The sequence below is a fragment of the Ooceraea biroi genome, chromosome 8, assembly GCF_003672135.1.
Source record: "Ooceraea biroi isolate clonal line C1 chromosome 8, Obir_v5.4, whole genome shotgun sequence".
Classification (NCBI taxonomy): Eukaryota; Metazoa; Arthropoda; class Insecta; order Hymenoptera; family Formicidae; genus Ooceraea; species Ooceraea biroi.
Window position 1 is genome coordinate 12,615,256 of NC_039513.1, and position 19,571 is coordinate 12,634,826.

General features: G+C 48.2%; 1 protein-coding gene across 1 annotated transcript in view; it reads right to left on the reverse strand.

Annotated features, from left to right (window-relative positions):
- LOC105276377 (neurogenic locus Notch protein) overlaps window positions 1-19,571 on the reverse strand; it is a 237,979-nt gene that overhangs the window by 55,019 nt on the left and 163,389 nt on the right. Inside the window, exon 8 of the mRNA XM_026971668.1 lies at window positions 10,619-10,801. Coding sequence (XP_026827469.1) covers window positions 10,619-10,801 — 183 coding nt within the window. The remainder of the gene's footprint in view (window positions 1-10,618; window positions 10,802-19,571) is intronic.

The following is a 19,571-nucleotide window of genomic DNA, read 5'->3' on the forward strand; positions in this document are numbered from 1 at the left end:
ATCTGATAAGAATTTTATTTTGCAAGTACAAATAATAATTCTCTGTTCATCGACACTTCCAGAAATGAATTTCCGTCAAGCAAGAATAGCAACAATACGATCGAGCTCGTTCCGCTACCGATTAAGCATTCATTGAGCGCGGAACGAAAGGCAAAGAGAAAAAGGGCGGTCAGCGGGAACGAGCCAAAATTTTTCTCTTTTTTTTCTGTGTCTCAACTAGCTCTACTATCGTTTTACGATAACGAGGTGAGTAATGAAACGCGGGATCTGCCCTCGGGGTCGTCTCACAGCCGAACCGAAAGCTGGCGCGCGAGGAGATTTACAGTGTTACACGATTCCTCACGCCCTTTCCCTTCTCGTTCCTCCGTCCATCGTCGTACGCTTGCTCGCGTTACGACGAGAACCGCGCTTATGCGCTTCCAAATCGTATTGAATATCTCGGAACAAAAAAAGGCAAAAAACGTAGAACAATCGCGGGACGGAAATGGCTCAGTAAGATCTCGGCGATTAAAATAGAACGATCCCGAATCTTCATCTGAGAATTTACAATGAAACTTTGGAAGGGAGGGAGAAACAGGTGGAGGTGTATATGCAAAGCAACTTGATAATTAGTTACAGTTTAGCGCATAAAAAATGGCACGTCGACGAGAAGCCTGATGGTGTGTGGCACTCGCAGCTAAACGCTCGGAGATGGTTGTCCTTTTAATTGGGCCCACCAGCGAAATACGAAAGCGCCAATTTGCACGCGCCTTTAATGGGAAGCGACACGAAAAGGCGGAGATGACGAAGAGATGATAAAAAAGGGAGAAGAAAAAAGAGGCAGAGAGAGAGAGAGAAGCTAACGAACAAACGGAGAGAGAGAGGACCTCTCTGTGGCAATTAACTTCCGCCAATAAAGCGGCGCATTCGCTTCGGGGTCCAAATTAATTTCCTCGCCGCGATAACGACAGTGCCTCCGCCCTCCGGTTCTTCCTGATCGATCGACTCGATTCTTATCGCGGCAGGGAGATATTAATAAAAAGCGACCGGAAAGAGTCTGGGCGGACTCGGTTATTTGCGAAAATGAGGAATCATCGGCGGATTCCACGGTGCAAATTAATCACAAGCGGTGTCTCAAGATTTACATTATTGATCTATCGTCTCCAAAGTTTCCTATCGTCGTCGCTAATATCATTTTAATATTCAACAGGTGGCCAGGGTAAAGTTTCCAATTTACTTTCTTGTCGCACTTGAGTTTCCTGAAGACAGTGATGTTAATTTCAGGATCGCTCGTGATTTATCAACATTTTCAGATTCCGAACGCGTAAAGTTGTTGCAAGCGCAATCTTCTGCAAACGCCGCGATCAAGAGTCGATCAAGGTAGGCTGACCGAACAGGAAACGAGGAGGAACGACGAAACCGATGCCGATACTGGCTTATCTCCATCTTCTCGGTAGCGGGACCAGTTTGCTGCGGGTATTATACGCGTATGTGTTCACGTCGGCTTATCTATCCGTCAAACGTCCGGTTTCTATCAGGCTACGCTCGTCATCCCGCCATTATCCAACGGGAGGATCTAGGATTGTCTCTCGCCTCTCTCTCGCCCTCGCACCGCCCGTTTACCACCCGCGATCTAACGGTATAACGATATAGCGGCAGATCAGCGGTGGATCGGTGGGACAGGCCATACATCGTTGCCCGCGGAAGAAAATTATCGATCGCGGATGAGGACGCGGGAGATCCTGGACCCGGGGTCGCGATTCCTCTTCCAATCCGCCGATCCGTGGAATATCGATGACTTCAGACTCCACTGACGACAATCAATTGCACGCCGCGTGTTCGACTACATTGAACCCCACGGTATGGATGTGGTGTAACGTATCCGTTGTTGCCTGTTGCAAGAAATCGGAACGGTACCACGGTGATACCGGTATTTTACCGATATTTTAATAAAGTTTTATGAACCTTGGAACTTTTCGATGACTGTCGAGTTATAATTCTTTCTTTTATATTGCCAAAGACTTTCCTCGCCATTTATCTCTCGCTTGTTCCTCGTGAAAAAAGAGTAATCCCTTTTCTTTATTTATGGAGTAAGAGTGAAACCTGGAGAACGCAGAATCCTGCTCTCGCTCTGGCAGAGTCTATAACTTCGTTCCTCTCTGCAACGTTCCCGGTTCTTCTTCTATTCTGCGATGCACGGCTCGAGTGCCGCAACGGGCGTAGAACTTGGGGACAGTTCGAGATAAATAACGTCGCGCGCGACAGGACAATGTGTCCCGCAGTGTCGTTGTACCTTCGCCTCCTCCGTGTCCTGCGAATCCGGCTTGTGCAGGCGAGGATCGCCTGCTGTACGCGCGTTGAATTTTACGCCGAGAGTACGCAACAGGCGAGAACTTCGTGTTGCACTCGCGTTGCCATTTTCATCGAGACGACAGGAAAATCGCGGAAAATCTAGTGAAAATTTTTCGTTGTCACACTGATCAATCTTATAAAATATTCTTACGCGACATTGAGAGGCAATCATCGCGATTCCGACAGAAATTCAAAGCAGCTGGACAATCGGACTAGATTCTCGTTCTGCCAAGCCGTCTCCTGATTTGAACGCGTTTCCGAGCTGAGGTCTCTCCCCTTCGTCGACACAATATCGAAGGTACTTTCGATTCGTTCTGGATTCGCTGGCAGCCACCCCGGCGTTTACGAGCGCGACTCTCCGACTTCACGAAGGCGGTCGAGGAGGTCGCCGGCGCGACCCACGCTGAAAGCGAACGCAAGCAAAGGAAACCATCCTCCGTGTGGAATGGTACCATCGGGATCCAGGGACGGCGTTTAAGGCCGCATTTGTATGCGACCCCGCGCACTTTCTCGCACATGCACTCACGCACGCGTCGCCGATCCCGTTGTACCCTTAAATTGGCTATTTCCACCTTGAACGAAGAAGAAGAGAAGAGGAGGAGGTGGAGGACAAGGTACAAACGCGGGCGAAAGAATTGGCGCAGTCACCGGCCGCCAAGAGAATCCGCCCTATAGAAATCAGGCTGGTCTTTGTCGACGTCCAAAGTAATTCCATCAAAAATAACGCATTGGTCTCGAATGGAGTCTGCAGAAAAGATCAGTCAAAAAACTAAGAACCCGATACGCGCGCAGGTAGTAATCGCGAGACATGCAAAAAAGCGCAAAGAAAGAAAAATAATTAGGTACGTAAGACGATGATTTGATTCCGAAACAATTCCTGAGTAACATAGACTATGTGCAATCGTCTTGCAACTTCTAAAAATGTGCGCGTCGCAAAAAAATACGTTCTTTATGCTTTATATTTTCCAAATATACCGAGCGCGCAAGGAACAAGCGCCAGCTAGTAATAAATAAATTTCTACGGACTAGAACTTTTTCATTTCTGGTTTTACAGGATTTTCAATAGCAGAGAACTCTAGGCAATATAAAAAATAATGATATCATCAACTCAGAACTCCTCTGCGAAGAAAAAAATTTTAAACTCGAGAACTTTTTCATTTCTGAGTTTACGGTATTTTCAATAGCAGAGAACTCTAGGCAATATAAAAAATAATGATATCAACAACTCAGAACTCCTCTGAGAAGAAAAAAATGTTAAACTCGAGAACTTTTTCATTTCTGAATTTACGGTATTTTCAATAGCAGAGAACTCTAGGCAATATAAAAAATAATATCATCAACTCAGAACTCCTCTGAGAAGAAAAAAATTTTAAACTCGAGAACTTTTTCATTTCTGAGTTTACGGTATTTTCAATAACAGAGAACTCTAGGCAATATAAAAAATAATGATATCATCAACTCAGAACTTCTCGGAAAAGAAAAAATTTCTAAGGGCTAGAACTTTTTCATTTGCGTGTTTAAAGGATTTTCAATAGTCGAGGATTATGCATCATATTAATGAAACATTCTCTCTCTCTCTATGTCTTTTTCTGTCAATCTCTCATGGATGTCTTGCCCAGACGCACTCCTCGAAGAACAGCTTTATTACTGCCACTTTTTGCAGAGGAATATCCGGCTGGAGCATCCTCCCTCGCACTCATCTTGGACCGGTACTCGTCTGGAACTTTTTCCGCCACCGAAGAACTCCCGCCGGTAGTGCCATGGTGGGCAGAAAAAACTACGGGGAGAAGTAACGAGCGGAGGAACATGCAGAAGAGACACGTTACCCAGAAGGCGCGGTGTGTCCGTCTCATTCATGGTGGCCATATATCACGAGTGCTCCGAGGCAAAACACAAGGCATTTACTGGTGCACGTGCAAGCGAGCGAGCTGGCATACACGCGCATATGCACGCGCACGCACGCTCGCGATCCTATGACGTTGTCGAGGTTCCTGATGACGGTTTCAGGGATGAATGATGCTTGCTCGAGATGGACGCGCTAGAGAACGCAAAACGGACGGCGTCTTGCTGAGCGACAATCCGGCTTGTTAGCAACGGCACGAGATGCACTCTCACTTCGCGATCTGTCTGCGTTTCCTCCTCGCTCTTACTGGACTTTGTCTCATTTCGCTGCTACCTGGATCACCATAGCGGTTAAACTCGATCAATCTCGGATCAAATCGCCGCAAGATTATATCCGTTATCGAATTGTGATACAGCGTTTTGTAGAAATGTTCAAGTTGTATTATAAATACTATGAAAACATACGCACATACAATAGATTTTCCAACTTTACGAAAACAAATCAGTGTCATTCTGCAGCAACCACCGGAGTGCATTCATTACAATTTCCTCTCCTTCCGGCGTCTTTTTGTGGATTCCGCGCTAGGATTCCCAGATCGAAATCGGAAGATGACATCATCTATCACGGTAATCAGATCCGCGGTTGATTCGAGGAGATCTCCCGATACATACATGGCTAAGATTTATCCTCCTGATTCGTGAGACACGGGAAAGGAAAAGAGCATCCATTTTCCTCCCGATGACACTGCTCCCAAAATCTGTCTCTGTCGAGCCGCTTAATCAACAGTTATCTGGAGTAATTTAGATGCCGCCTTTCTGGAGCTTCTCGTCCGCTTTTGATGTAACCGGACCGGAGAGGAGCGAGAGATAGAGGCGGATAAGGCGGCGGGGCATGGCCGTGAAGGAAAACAGTACGGTGACGAGGGGGTGAGGGAATGAAGGGAGGACCCGCGAGCGCAGATCAAGCGGATAAAGTCCGGCGGAAGACTTAGCGGACGTGTTGGGTAAGCTCAGATAGAATCTTGGCGCGGGCCCTCGACGCTTTTACGTACTGCACCGTATTTATGTAACTGTTCCTCCCGCGAATGCGTCCGCTACTTCATCTTTGAATTGTAAAAGTGTAATTCGCAATTCGTTAATAGAGAACGACCAAGTTTCTGTCGAATAGAAAATGTAAAATTAAAAAATAAAATAAATGAACATATTATAATAAAATAATAATAATCTGGATAATAATCACGAACGAATTCCATACTTAACATGTAACAAATTCGAGGAAAATTCACGTCCGTATGCGAAATTAAATTACTGCAGAATTCTTCTCTTAATATTCAAGATTCGTGACTAAGAGATCAACGGTAGATGCCGTCGTTATTCGGCGGGGCAACGGCCCGAGATCCGGTATTGTTCCTCAGGAGGCACGATAAAAATGGCATCGACGTCTTCGCCGGGCGGAGTGATGAAGTGGCCGGTGAGCCGAACACGCGCGCGGAGCGACGCGGAAGAAAAAGGAAATCGCGAGTGTCCGTGAAAAGGGCATTCACAAAAGGGGTCTCGGACAATAAATGCGCGCGTCTCCCTCGCACGGGAGGGTGCCGTCACTCCTTGACAGTCGGCGCATCCGACTCCGCTTCGACGGACCAGCTCCGCTGTCCTTTCTTGCCGATCGGAGAGAAACAAAAGCATGAATACCTCGTTTCGCGGGCCCGGCTATGCCCACTTAATTAGTCCGACCGAACTTTGTCGAAAGAGCCACGCTCGCAGCTAACTGACAGTCGCGGCGAGTTCAGCAACGCGAGTACATTGACTGAAGAGGAGCCCCTCTCAGACTTTCAGATAATACTACCATTGTTCTCGTCAGCGTGGAGCCTGTACCTCAAGTATAAGTATCTCGTGGATATCATATACAATGTAATTTGATTAAATATAGAAAAATTAAACGAATGAAGCCGACAATTCAGTTAAATTCTACTGCGGGGAAGAAGACCATGAAGAGCACACGACGCGAATCAAGACTGCGAGATAACAGAATACGGCAGCCATTGTCCGTCTCGTGGACAATGGAAGGATGCTGCTGGACCCAGCGAGCAATCTACATCTTCAGTAATGTATCGTACGACTCCCTGCGCGTGTCCGGTGAAACTGGACGTCGCTCCGCCAGGCACGCGGAGTGTGCACGCTGTGCGTGCGTGTGCGTGCCGGGTGTATCAAGCCGCGAATATTGAGATATCTCCCTGGCCGGTCCACGGCGGCAACAAATCTTCCGCGATGCGATGCGCGTCGCAAAAGGAACGGCGCGAGACAAAGCCAAGAGGAAGAAGAAAACGCCCGCGCGGATCGCGCGTGACAGTAAAATATGTCTCGATTGCAATTCGGTGCTGTGGAGCCGCTTTTTGGACCTTCCTCGGGCAGCGCAACGATCGATCGTCTAGTTCGTAGCAACAGGACAGTCTGGCAAGTCCGAGAAACGCGGAGATTTACGCTGGAAAATGGGAAACGGAAAATGCGAAACGTTCCCGAGAAGCAGAATGCAGTTGCAACTGGATTCAGAACAGCACGCTGGACGGACAGAGGAACGGCGTCCCGAGAATTCCTGTTCCGTGTGAACACTTGGAAGCGTAGTCGCGCGTGATGGCGAGGCGGATAACATTGTCTCGCTTTGCGCTGCAGAGAGGTGTCCGCGTGGCGATTTGTAGCGGTTCCCCGCGCATGGCGTCGGCTTTCTGTCATCTTCATTCGCATTTACGGTCGGATTGCTAGATTACCGCGGGAACAATGAAAGAGCCCGAGCTGCAACGAAAACGTGAATCGCGCAGTACGGAATTGTCTCGAGATGTTCACGACTCGCAAGGATCTGCTTTGCATTTCTGCGAAAGAGGACTCTTTCGAAATTTAATCAAATAATGTTTTTAATAACAGATACATAAATATCGTGTTCTTAAATGAAATCTGGACGCCATCATCGCACCAGCGCTGCGTCTATCTATACTTTCAGTTGCGCGCTGCAACTGAAATTCGAAAAATATGAGCCTCCTCGATTAAGATCAACGCGATTTATTAAGTCACCCCGACGTTCGCAACGAAGAAAAGAACCAGACGGTCGCTCGGATCGAGGAATCTCTCCGGTCGAAATCATCAAGCAACCGAGTCGCGATTCAGATTGCCTCGCGTCTTCTTCGTGGTGGTCGTTACGCCGATAGTAGGTACGACACAAAGATGATCGTCGGTTGGCGATTTAACGACCGTCGGAGGACCGGCCGACTCATTACGTCCGCCTGTTGTTTAATAGCGAGTTGATGCAATCCGCGGCGTATTGCTGGCCGGGCGCTACCGATTTATTAATCTGCATTTTTCACCAGGAAGAAAGAGAGCAGGAAAGAAAGAGAAAGAAAGAGAGGGAGCAGAGACGCGCACGCACCGCAGAGCATCCATCAGTTGGGAGGAGAGCCGGTACTATCAGATCGCCCTGTGGAAAACGCAATAGCGTCGTAATTGCTCTCGTACGTCAATGACACCGGGAGATCTCGCGCCACTCCTCCTCTTCATTATACGCGGATAATCGGCGAAGCGCGTATATCCGCACAATACGCCGGGCACAACCGCCGCGATAACCGCGATACGCGATAACGCATGTGCCTGTCGAGATCCCGAATCGCGAGCTAACGAAATTGTATGTACCGAAATTACAGCGTGCGAAGCGCCGTATAAATTACATGCCGGCAAGAGAAGAACGGAGAATGCTGCTGCACGTGCAACGTTATTAAAATATTATTAGAATCTTAGAAAAATGGTACATCAGCTTCCTCTCTGATTAGATCTTAATTAGCAATCTTTTTGATGAAACTCTACTCTCGAAGATGAAATTTTCGGTTGTTATCTCGCTTTTCGGACCCCCGATTCCCTCTGTAAAAATTTGCGATATTGAATATCGCGATCTGATGATCATCACGTCGCGGAGGACATTCCGGAGGATATTGCGGATGTCGCGATCGGATGTACTCGGTCCAGATAATCCATCTGGGTGCCAGTCGCTGCACGATTCGCAGACGGAGGAACGATAATCTCGCGTGGGTCGTGATCCAGATCTAATTTCTGGACGAGCGACGGTTTTCTTGGGGCACAGGGAGGTGAGCTTCTCTCATTACGCAGCGTGCAACTCGAAACAGAAGAAGTGCGGTGGTGGGCCGCGCGAACGGCAATTACAAAGGGGTCCGCGGAGGTACAATACGTGCAGGAGGCCCGTCGCCGATGCTGCGGGCCCCGGTTCGCCGGTCGTGCAAAATCCTGAATGCCCAAGTATCCTCTTTCCTCGAAGCTCTTAGCGCTATTTAGCGGATCCTTTTACGGGACAGCGGGCCCCGACAAGAAAGGAAGGCACGACGTATGGACCGACGAAGGGCCGGACGAAAAAGATGAGAGGGGCTCGAGGAGAGACGGTGGACGAGGAGCCAAAGGAACGGCGAGACGTGGCTGGAGAACGAGGAAGAAAAGGGGGCGAAGGTGGAGTACCGAAATGGCGGAGTGAGGGACAAGATAAGCCTTTGTGTCCGCACGGGGGCCCGTAGGGGCCCACGCGGGCCCCGGGGCAACGGATCTCGTCGTCTCAGTCTCATATTTCGCGAATCCCGCTATCATATTTTATGCTGCTGGCCCCCCTGCCCGCTCGTTCCACCAGCACGGGTCCGCTCGGGGGTCCGGGAGTACCTCATTTTTTGTTACCTCGCTTTTCGGACCCCCGATTCCCTCCGGGATCTTTCGAATCGTGGCTGCCCTTCGATGTTGAGAATTCGACTGACCGTTCCCTAATCATCGGTGCATCGTGAACATCTCTCTTTCTCACTGTGGTTTCATGTGCGTTACGTAATACAGTAACCCAGTGCGAAAGATGGAAGTACAAGTACTGGCAAATTTAGGCTTTTAAACTAAGTTTAAAAAAAATCGCGGTTTATACAGAGACTAATTGCGCCGATATGAACGACTCTTCGAACCACCCATCTGCGCCATCGTTTAATCGGCGACCGTTTATATCCCCCTCCGTTACATCCTCTCGCTATCCGTTCCACGAGAAGACCGGCTCGTGCTCATCATAAATAAACGGCGATTTAAGCCTCCGAGAAGCAGGAGAAGAACACAAACTACGAGAAAAGGAGAAGATACCTCGCGGCGTTCGCGCGATTCCGCGATATTGGCAGCGACGCCGCGCGCAAACACCGTCGATCGTATCAATTATCGATCGCGCTGATCTCTTAGTCCTATGGTTGAGCCCTTTAAGGGACCGAGGGGTAGATCGCTGCTCGTTCCACCTGCGTCAAACAATTAAGGCTGACTTACGCGCGCCGACGCGCCGCGTTAGAGGGTGCAAAGTTACCGGTCGCTGCCCTCCTCTCTCTCTCTCTCTCTTGCTCTCTTGCGGCTCTTGTGTATCAGATAATGCGAACCGCGGCGCACTGTCATCTTGAAAGAATTTACCGGCGACTGCGGGCCCTCTTTGAGGGGGGACCGTCGGTGCGGCGGCCTATCACGCGCGGCGGATCGCGTCTCTTCGCGCGTCTTCTCGCATCTCGCGATTTCCCGCGAAAATGCATCTCGCGAGGATCTCTGCCCGGATCGTGGAAACGTCGCCGCCACTTTAGAACAAGGACGCGTCTTCTGTACATCGCGCGATCTTTTGAACATCCAAGAATATCTCGACGAGAACGTGCGCATCTCATGATCCTCCCCCTCGTGAGAGTTTTCGCGGAAACGTGAAAATCGCGGACTGCACAGCTGCACGTTTTCTTTCTTGCCTGAAACAAAGACTACTGTTGCTGCTGTCAGCACTATAAAATATTTCTGGCATGATTCAAAATTAATTATACTCTCGGCCGGTTACTTTTTTCTTTGTCAAGGAGCAATAGCGTGATTCACCGTTACCGTAAGGAGACACGGACTTTCCAACGGAAGGAACCCTCTCTCGCTTCGGCGCGAGCGACTCACGCGAAGGCGTAAAAAGGAAAAAAAAAGAATTGCGTTTTCGCCGTCTCGAGAACCGCGAGAACGAACGATCCCTCGAACGCGTTCGAGGGAGCCGGCACTTCCGAAGATAATTGGGACTTTCACGAGGAGACTTTTTACGAGAGACGCGATGCATGCAACGACATCGGGATACATGGAAGCTACTTGCGCCGATATAAGCGGAACAACAACAACAATTCGCAGCGAAATTGCCGTCGTGAAAGCGACCGAGGCGCGTCTCCGAACGTGAGCATCTTCGCGCGTATCTCGCGGTCACGCAAGGAAACGGCGGGATATATTGTGCGTCCGGTGTTCCTTTTTGGAATGCGTGTGCATCTCGCCACGCGACGAGAAAAAGAGAGAGAGAAAGGCATTGGACGAAACGTCGAAAGGGGGACACCGTAATCGTCCAAAGTAGAGAGATGAAGTATAGGGTCTTGGCTTTACTTACCAGGCATGCAGACGCATCGAAAGGTCCCGGGATCGTCCAGGCAGGAGCCTTCGTTCTGGCACGGATGTGACTCGCACTCGTTCACGTTGGTCTCGCATCGTGGACCCGTGAATCCCTGCGTGCAGTTGCACGCGAAGGAGCCGGGCGTGTTCACGCAGATACCGTCGTGCTCGCAAGGGGAACCTGGAACAGGCAAGACAAAGACGTTTGTAAGCGATGTGTGAAGTAGGGTGTAACATTAGAAAATGTCTCCTCTGTCTCATCTCTCTCGTGTCATTTTGTTTCTCCCGTTAAATGCAAGATGTGTAACGCTTGACGCGACGTGAAACCTAACGGCGATCTTTATATCACGTGCATCGTCTCTTAAAAGCAGCTTAATATTCAACATTAATTGACGCAGCTCTTTGATTCATTTCTACCTGTTTTTATTTCCGTGTGATAATGATTCGCACGTCTCGTCTCGATGTCTTGTCCTGCCGGATAATTGGCGCCATGAAATTTCGTGAATTTGCGGGGTCCCTCGGTGAAAGTTCATCCGGTTTCGGTATCGGGACACGCTCACGTGCCGCCGTTTCGGGTGAAACTTTTTCCCGTCCTCGACGTGAACGACGCTGAGAAAAGGGAAGACCGCAAGTGCGGTCTTCCTTCTTGTCGATGCCTCGTCCGATGATTTAAAAACCGTGGCAAAGCGGCGAGCGCAGTGCGCATGATAATTAATAGCTAAATACGGCCCCGTTCGATGCCGCGTGGGGCATTTTTGCCGCAACGAGCCGACAGGCAAGGATAGTGTCCCTTAATTGGCGAACTCGCCGGCACTTTTTAGACATCGCCATCAGGGCGCGGGGCGAAGGAGCGAGGAAGAACACTTCTCTAGACTCGACTTAACTCGACCGTAAGAAGGAGCATGCTGGTAGAACATTCTTGGAGCACTGACGACGACGACAACGACGACGGTTCGTTTAAAGGAGATCGCGTTTTGCCCGCGGAACCCTTCTTTTCCCGGAGATACGTGTAGTAGCCCCTCTAATTGCAATGAGATAATTGCTGCGGGCGCAGTTGGCTATCCGGCGTGTCCCGCTAAATGAGTGCTTCATTAGAAGCACTCTCTCTCTCTTTCTCTTTCTTTCTCTTTGTACCTTTTTCCCTTCTTTTCCCCGCATGTAATGAAACTTGTACTTTGGTAGATACCGCGTTCATTTTGCTTGCTATATTTTGCATTGTTTATATCGCACGGTAATCTCAATTTTCTTTTACAAGAATTGACAAAAAATGCCGACTGTAATTTCCAATTTCCGTTTGAAAATTATCAAGGGTACCGCGTGACCGTGATACAAGACACGGTATATAGTAAATACTATATCATACAATATTAATATTATATAGAAATTTCAAAGTAAAGGTAATTGGACGCAAATGCGTACAGTCCGATACAAACTTCGACATTTCGAGGCAATAATTGCAGCGGCACGAGATACGCGAAAATTTAAGGATGCATTTATCCAAAGCACTCGAAATATCTTCTCGATCGTCCGTCCCCATGTTCGAAGCGATACGCGCAATTAGCTCCGTGACATACTCGTTCCTTTCCTCATCGGCGTGATTACGAGTACACGCGAGCTTATGAAGAGGCGTCTCCCTGCTTTTGCCCCCGTCGAGCCGCATACCGCACTCGTGTAACTCGCCGACGGTTTTGCCGACACCGATGGCGTAATTGCCGTCGCCTGTCGTCGTGACTGACCCATGGGGGATAAAAGGGGACCGAGGGAAATGGCGTGCAGAGCGGGAAAGAAGTCGCGACGTGTTCGACTGCAAGAAACGCATTGCCGCGCCGTGTTCGCGATCAGGTGACACGATGAGAATAACGGAGGGAGAGAGAGAAAGAAAGAGAGATGACGAATCGCTTCTCCGAGAGACCGACACGTACCACAACTCGAGCGAGTGGTCATTGAAAGAGCTGAAAAGCCATGTCGCGCACATGTCAGCGTTCAAAGGAACCAACAGCGGTTCACCTGCTCCAAACCACCAAGATTCGCGAGTATCAGAGTCAACTGGAATTCTCGCCTGTCACGCAGAAATTTCACTTCGTGCGGATACTCTGTGGAGTAATTCGAAATATTAGGGGTGTGATTTAGTTTTGAGGGTTTTTTTGCTCAAAAACGCATGTATTTAAATATGATAATGAATGAATACCTTAATCAAAATATTTTCCTTCCTTTTCTATAACTTTTTCCCATCTTTCTGGCAAGAGATCGATTCCACCACGATAAAATCACTCTTCTTTTCAGTTGATCCATTCGTCGACGAATTTTCGCACTTCTTCCAAATTATGAAAGTGTGTATCCTCTAAAGCGTGTTGCATCCACCGGAACAAATAATAATCGCATGGAGAATACGCGGGGTGCGGTAAGACTTGCCATTCAAGCTCTAATAGTGTTTCTTTCACTGATAACGCAACGTCAGGTCGAGCGTTGTCACGAAGAAGAATCACTTTCCGTCGTTTACTCGCAATTGGTGGTCGTTTTTCATCCAATGCTTGCTTCAACTTGTACAATTAGTGTCGATAACGATCAGCCGTGACAGTCTCGTGCGGATTTAACAGCTCATAGTACACTATTCCACCAAATACAGAGCATTACTTTTCAACCGTCAATATTGCGTCTCGGAGTGGATGTTGATGGTTCGCCTGGATCCACCCATGATTTTCTGCGTTTCGGATTATCAAAATAGATCCACTTTTCATCCCCAGTAACAATCCGAGACAAAAGACTCTTCTTTTTTTGCCTGGCGATCAACGAAATGCAAATGTTCAACCGGTTCGCAATGGCACTTTCCGATAATTCATGTCGAACCCATTTCCCTTCTTTCTGAATTTTTCCCATTTCATGTAAATGTTTCGTAACTGTTGTACGATCAACATTTAATGCTCTGGCAAGTTCTGAAGTGGATCGTGTTGGATTTTCGTGCAATAATGCTTGCAAATCTGCATTTTCAAGCTTTCTTGGTTGTCCCGAGCGTTCTTTGTCCTTCACATCAGTATGACCACTTTTAAAGCGTCTAAACCAGTATTCACACGTCTTAATTGATGGGGCAGAATCACCATAAGTTTCCACAAGAATTCTATAACCGTCAGCCGCAGTTTTCTTTTGATTAAAAAACAAAAGCAACGCATGTGGAAAATGCTAAAGAGCTTTCGGAAGTTGCATTTTTACGATGATATAAACACGACTGTTATTGCATCTATTGCTATAATGCTACTAAATGTCATGGATAATGTCAAGACTGTAAGAAACAACAGTTATCGGAAACAGCTATTGGAACAAACTGACACTACAGCCATCTGTTGCAAAACCCTTCAAAACTAAATCACACTCCTAATAATTCGGAACTCCGAGCTCCAAGTCTGATCTAGGCGTTGCGAGTCGCGCTCGAGTCGGATAAGCGTCGAGCGCGACCTTTCGCATCGCTTCTTAGAGTGCTCTTCGAGCGTCAGTTTTTCGCATCGGCGGTTTTATGCAAGCAGCACACACAGGGAGCTTCCAGATACTCGAGGGCAACGATGCGGCCTAATTGGTCCGTTGTATGCGCCGGCAGGCGTAGTTTGCGAGTGGCGTTGCACGGCGATTCCCCTTACGCGATTCCTGCTGCTGCATCAGCAGCGGACGGAGCTGCATCTCGCTCGGTTACCGGGAGCGCGGCGCTCTCTCTTGCTCGAGGAACTTAATCTACCAGAAAATATGCAATCTAGATAATAACAGAGCCCTGGCTCGGGCGCGAGATCATTATGGTCGTTATTAAACTTAAAATAACAATTTAGCGTTTAATTAGATTCGTTCGTGGGGGCCCGGGGGCGCGTCGGGGGCGAGAGAGAAAGAAAGCAAGGAGAAGTGAGGAAGAGAGAGAGAGAAAGAGGGAGATGCGCTTCTGTACGGACAACCCGAGCCGGGTGCATCAGCCTTCTTCTCTCGCTCCTCCTTCTTCGACGCGACTTCCGGCAAAATCTCATTATACCCGGCGCGCTGTCGTCACGCGTCAACCATCGTCGCCGAATCGCCGCGATTTGCGCTTTTTGTGAAGCCGAACCACGGCACTTTCGGTCGTCCATTATAATTTCAGGCCCCGCGCAACGTTCCTTTTAATTTATCGCGTGTAACACGGCTACAGGTAGTCGACGTGTGTACAATGGAGTGCTTCGTGTCAGGAGTTTTAGAACGATCGACCTGTACATGCGAGGTACTTTGCAGAATTGTATATTTTTGAGTTTCCTCTCGAAATTGATAGATTTTACTGAGGATTGATCTGTTTTATGGATCTTCTTCTGTCCTGTTTGTGATGTGAAAGAGGACATAAATAAAATATTTTTTTCGAGAGGAACTCTCGAGTTCTACAGTCGCTGTTCGCGGTTTCAAGGTAGTAACTTGTTCTTGCTTAAGGAAATGCGAACGAAACCACTTTCGACACGATTCAGGTACATACTGGTCTCCGACCAGCTATGTGGGTCCCTTCAGGTAGGATCGACTTACCATCGTAGCAATGCGATGATGCCAAATTTCGATATAACAATGGACTTTTGTTTAGCTGACAGGTAGCAATGTAGGGTTATAGTTTCTAAGTAGAAGCTGCGGAATATCGCCTGAATCTCGACACAAGCAGAAAACGAAAAAGAGGAATTATAAAAAAAGTGTCGTTGTCCTTTATTTGCATTTACATTAACATAACAAACAGAAAAACAACTGATTGCCAATTATTTCTTGCTCGAAAGTAAAAAGAAAGTACTTGATGCATCATTCTTATATCAAATATGAAACAGAAATGATGAAAATAAGAATAAATGTGATTATTATTATTTATAATACTTTTTCTTATGTCAAAGACCTCACACAAAGGTATGAGGGCTCGAAATATTACGAGTGCATGTTTGCAGGTCGGATGAAGCGGATACTCTCCTCGTGATCCACTTTCTCGAGGGAAGTGTCAAAAATTCTCTGACATCCTGCCGGTGTCGCCTTCGCGCGATGAGGGATCAGGCCCTTCGCCCTCACTCGAGACCCACCGACGAAGTAATTCAACACCGGACGAGATGGCGGCGGACCGCCGTCTCGTTTGCGGTGGTCCCTCACTGCACAAACGGTCCCGCGCGTTTTCGGAAATCCGACGTAAATATTTATAAATCAAGAGAAAGAAGTGGAAAGGCATGTGGTGGTGATCTTCGCCACGATTATAAATTATATTTGATGAAAGATTACGCCGACGAGAAGATGCAACGAGTCTATCACGATAAGGAACGAAATAAATTTGAGGCTGACGCGATTCATTATTTCCCTTTAAAGTATTATTTAAAAATACGAAAAGAAGTGTACATCATAATAAAAGAATAATAATGCGTTTTAATTTAGCTACTCGCTCCTGCGACTCGGCTCAACTTTTGATAAGCCAGCATAAGTTATTCTAAATTAAACTGTCGGTGGAACGCGCGGGTGATAAAGGGGTGGCGACTGCGGGCAGTAAGATGAGGATGGCCGCGACCATAATGAAATCCGCTTCACTCGTCGACTTAATAAAGTTGCCGATTAAATTCACCTCACGTTCGTCGAGCGAACCAGGAATCCGCTCAGAAACTGGAATAATTAAAGAACGATCGGGGTGCAGCGTGAGACGGGGTGGGACGACAGAAGAGAGCAACACAGAAAAAGAGAGAGAGAGAGAGGATCCGATTTCCCTGACTTATCGTACTCTGCCGTACCACTATCTCGAATTAACGCAGGATGAGCCGCGCGGAGAGCATTAAGGGATTATTTCCTGCGGCCGCGCTGCGAGTCATGAACGTTCAGGTGCCGCTTAAGTTATTATTCCGACTTAAGGGCACGGCCGCGGGTGTCCGAGGGTGGCCGATAAGTTCCCGGTCTGAGAAAGAGAACGAAAAATAAAAAGAAAAATGAAAAAAATCGAATCGCGAAAATGACGCGATCAGCCACTGCTCGGAACGGAACATCGAAAGATCCACCTTGACGCGCAGCAGCCGATAATTACGCCCGGTGGCCATTAATAAACTAATCCTCGGGTATTTCTTGCCGTGGCCGTTCGCAGCCGAGAGCCCTGTCGCTTTATCAGCCTTCAGAATCTCCGGGTGCCCAGGGCAATCGTCAGAGGAAGAGACGAATGACGGGGCGCGGTGGTAACGCGGAGGGACGGCTGCGGGCTGCAGAGTTTAATGACTTGTGGTATCAAACAGCTGGGGTGATGGTGGGAGACAGAAAAAAAGGGGATAAATGAGATGAGGTAGCCTCCAAGTCCCGGCTAATCACCGGCCGGGTATTAATGCGCGGCGGCGTCCGCAAAGAATGCGTTGAAAACTTCGGGGCTTCAGGGAAACGCGGGCGGATCTCGCTCGTGATTAATTGAAAAATTCACGAGCGAAAGTGTCGAATCGGTCGTCCTAATACTCGCAGGATCGATGCAATAGACCTGTTTTGCGTAATAATTATGCTTTGAAATATTTAATTCTTCTTCATTCTATTCAAAGCTGTTGATTAAATATTACATAGAAGCTTCCACGAGTTTTTCGCGATAAAAGCGACGTGCGCGCGGAGACTAATGTATTATTTCACGGACACGTTTTCTTCGTTTTCTCGTTAAGAATATTCCCAGGGAGACGACTTTTGAGAGGTCGCGAGCGGAAGCGATAAATCGACGATAACCACATCGGCGTCGCTTAATCGCGCGAGTAGACGGGCGAAAACTCGTGCGCGCGTAAGAACGCGCGAGAACCGGGCATTACATGGCCAAAGGGGTAGCTCGCCCTTCATCATCATCGTACAACGCGAGACGTGACGGCGGGCCGGTGTGCACGGCTGTACGGTAATTTACCGATAATTTCTCGAATCGCGTCCTTCGCGCACAGAAGTGAATAATCGTACGCCCCCGAAGCAAAAGGCAGCCGAAGGCCTCCGCGAGAGGACCGCACCAGAGAGAGGCGACTCTTCTTCAGGCAAAAGAAGGAGGAAGAGAGGGAAGCTGTCTTTGAGTAATGTCCTCCTAATTACGCTGCCCCCCGTATAACGCGTGGAACGCGATGCCGCCATCGGCTGTAGGGAACGCGGAACGATCGCAGAAAAACGCGTGTTCACCGATTCATCGTACGCTCGTGGGTGAAAAAGCGAAAAGAAACGGTCTAACGGCTCGAAATGAGGCAGCTGGACATATTTCAAACGCGCACGGACCGCAAACGAACGAGCCATCGGCCATCGCGGGAATAATTCGTAACGGATGATAAATGACAGCGCTACACGCGATACGGTATTTTTAACGGGCGTTTCTGCTCAAATTGCACGTCGCGTCGCGAGTGATTCCGGTAATTTTGGAAAACCGCGCACACACAATTAGCGTAACAATTACTTTTCGTGAACTCAATCGGATATTCGAGAAAGCGTATACGCGTAACAAGAGATTAAACATTCAACTGTCAAGTAACGCACGTGAAAAAGCGCGAGTTGACATTTCAGATAAATTATGATCATTTCGGATCGCGCGGTTGCTGCGCCGCTAATTATCACGGAACGACGATTATCGCCTTCCCGCGCGCGAGAACGCGCTTTCGGCCGTGCGTGGTCGTGCGTGGCAATCAACGAGCCAAATGTTAACGCTCACCACCGAAATCCAATTAATTCCGTGACGGTTGATTAACGAACGGCTACTAATGCAAGAGGGGGGATCCACCGCGGCGTGTGTGCGACGCGAGAGTTCCTCTCGAGCGGAGGAGCGAGGCGGGCGGGGATCGAGGAAGAGAACTCGCAAGACGGACACAAAAGACGTGCTTTCGATTATTAATGAAGTGTCTTTGTCCGGAACGAAACGTATTAACGCTGCCACGCTCCGCTACGGGCGTGTTCATTATACCGGGTGTGTACCCAGCAACGAAGGGGATTTCTACACGAGATCGTTCTCTGATACTACCGCTTGTCAGCTGCATTCGCTTTTGCAACGAAGTTTCCAACGAATTCGCGACAGTCTGTTCAATCGCGATCTGAAAACGATTCATGAAAAGTTTCAATGTCGTCTGGCATGTTACTATTATTCACAAAATTTCGCTCTGATCAAGACGAATTAATTCTGATAAAAATAAAGACTTTCGCGAAAGGTATTTTCTTTAATTTCCAAGAATTGTTTCTGCTGAAGATTATTTAATAATGGAATCCAGACAAATCGGAATGTGTGCGCTTGCGTGCGTATCAAGGAAATCGAATGCGGCACCATGCCGCGCTCGAGCCTCGGCCGGACTATTAATTAACTCGCGACTACTGCCTGTCCACCGGTTAATTACAAACTCATTACCTATGTACTTACATTGCCGAACTGCCGCTTAATCTCCCCGGTTTCGGGCCCGCATTCGCGACCATCATGGCACGATAAATTCGTTCGCATCGCAACGCGAACCAGCGGGAAATTAAAACTCGCGAATTAAAAAAATCGCGATTTACCATATAATATTATATTATCGCCGATGAATCGCCGAGGCAAATGGAGAAGTAATTAACATCTCGACTCGTAAGCTCGAGATATGAAGCAAGAAAGAGAATCGCCGCATTATTATCTTCGACATTTAAAAATGCGACATATGCGTAACATTGCACTGCAAAAATCCCCGTTGCATTTCCGGTGAAACTCGTTTGCTATTCGTTTATCAAGGCGTTGTGTCGATAACGGTATCAACAGCTGCGCCTCCGATACAAAGTATACGCGGCCAATCGCGCGGTCCGATCTTGCGTGCACGCATTCGACGAGTGCAGAGTTCGTTCGGGATGGCTGCCGCGAGGAGAGGTCTCGATAAATTCCCGCACGGTCATTAATTATGCCCGCGGAATTATTAATAATCGTTGTCGTCCCGGCAGCAGGATTTCCTCGCGATGCATCACGCGGGACCTACCAATCATAGGTCACATATCACACAGTCCTACGG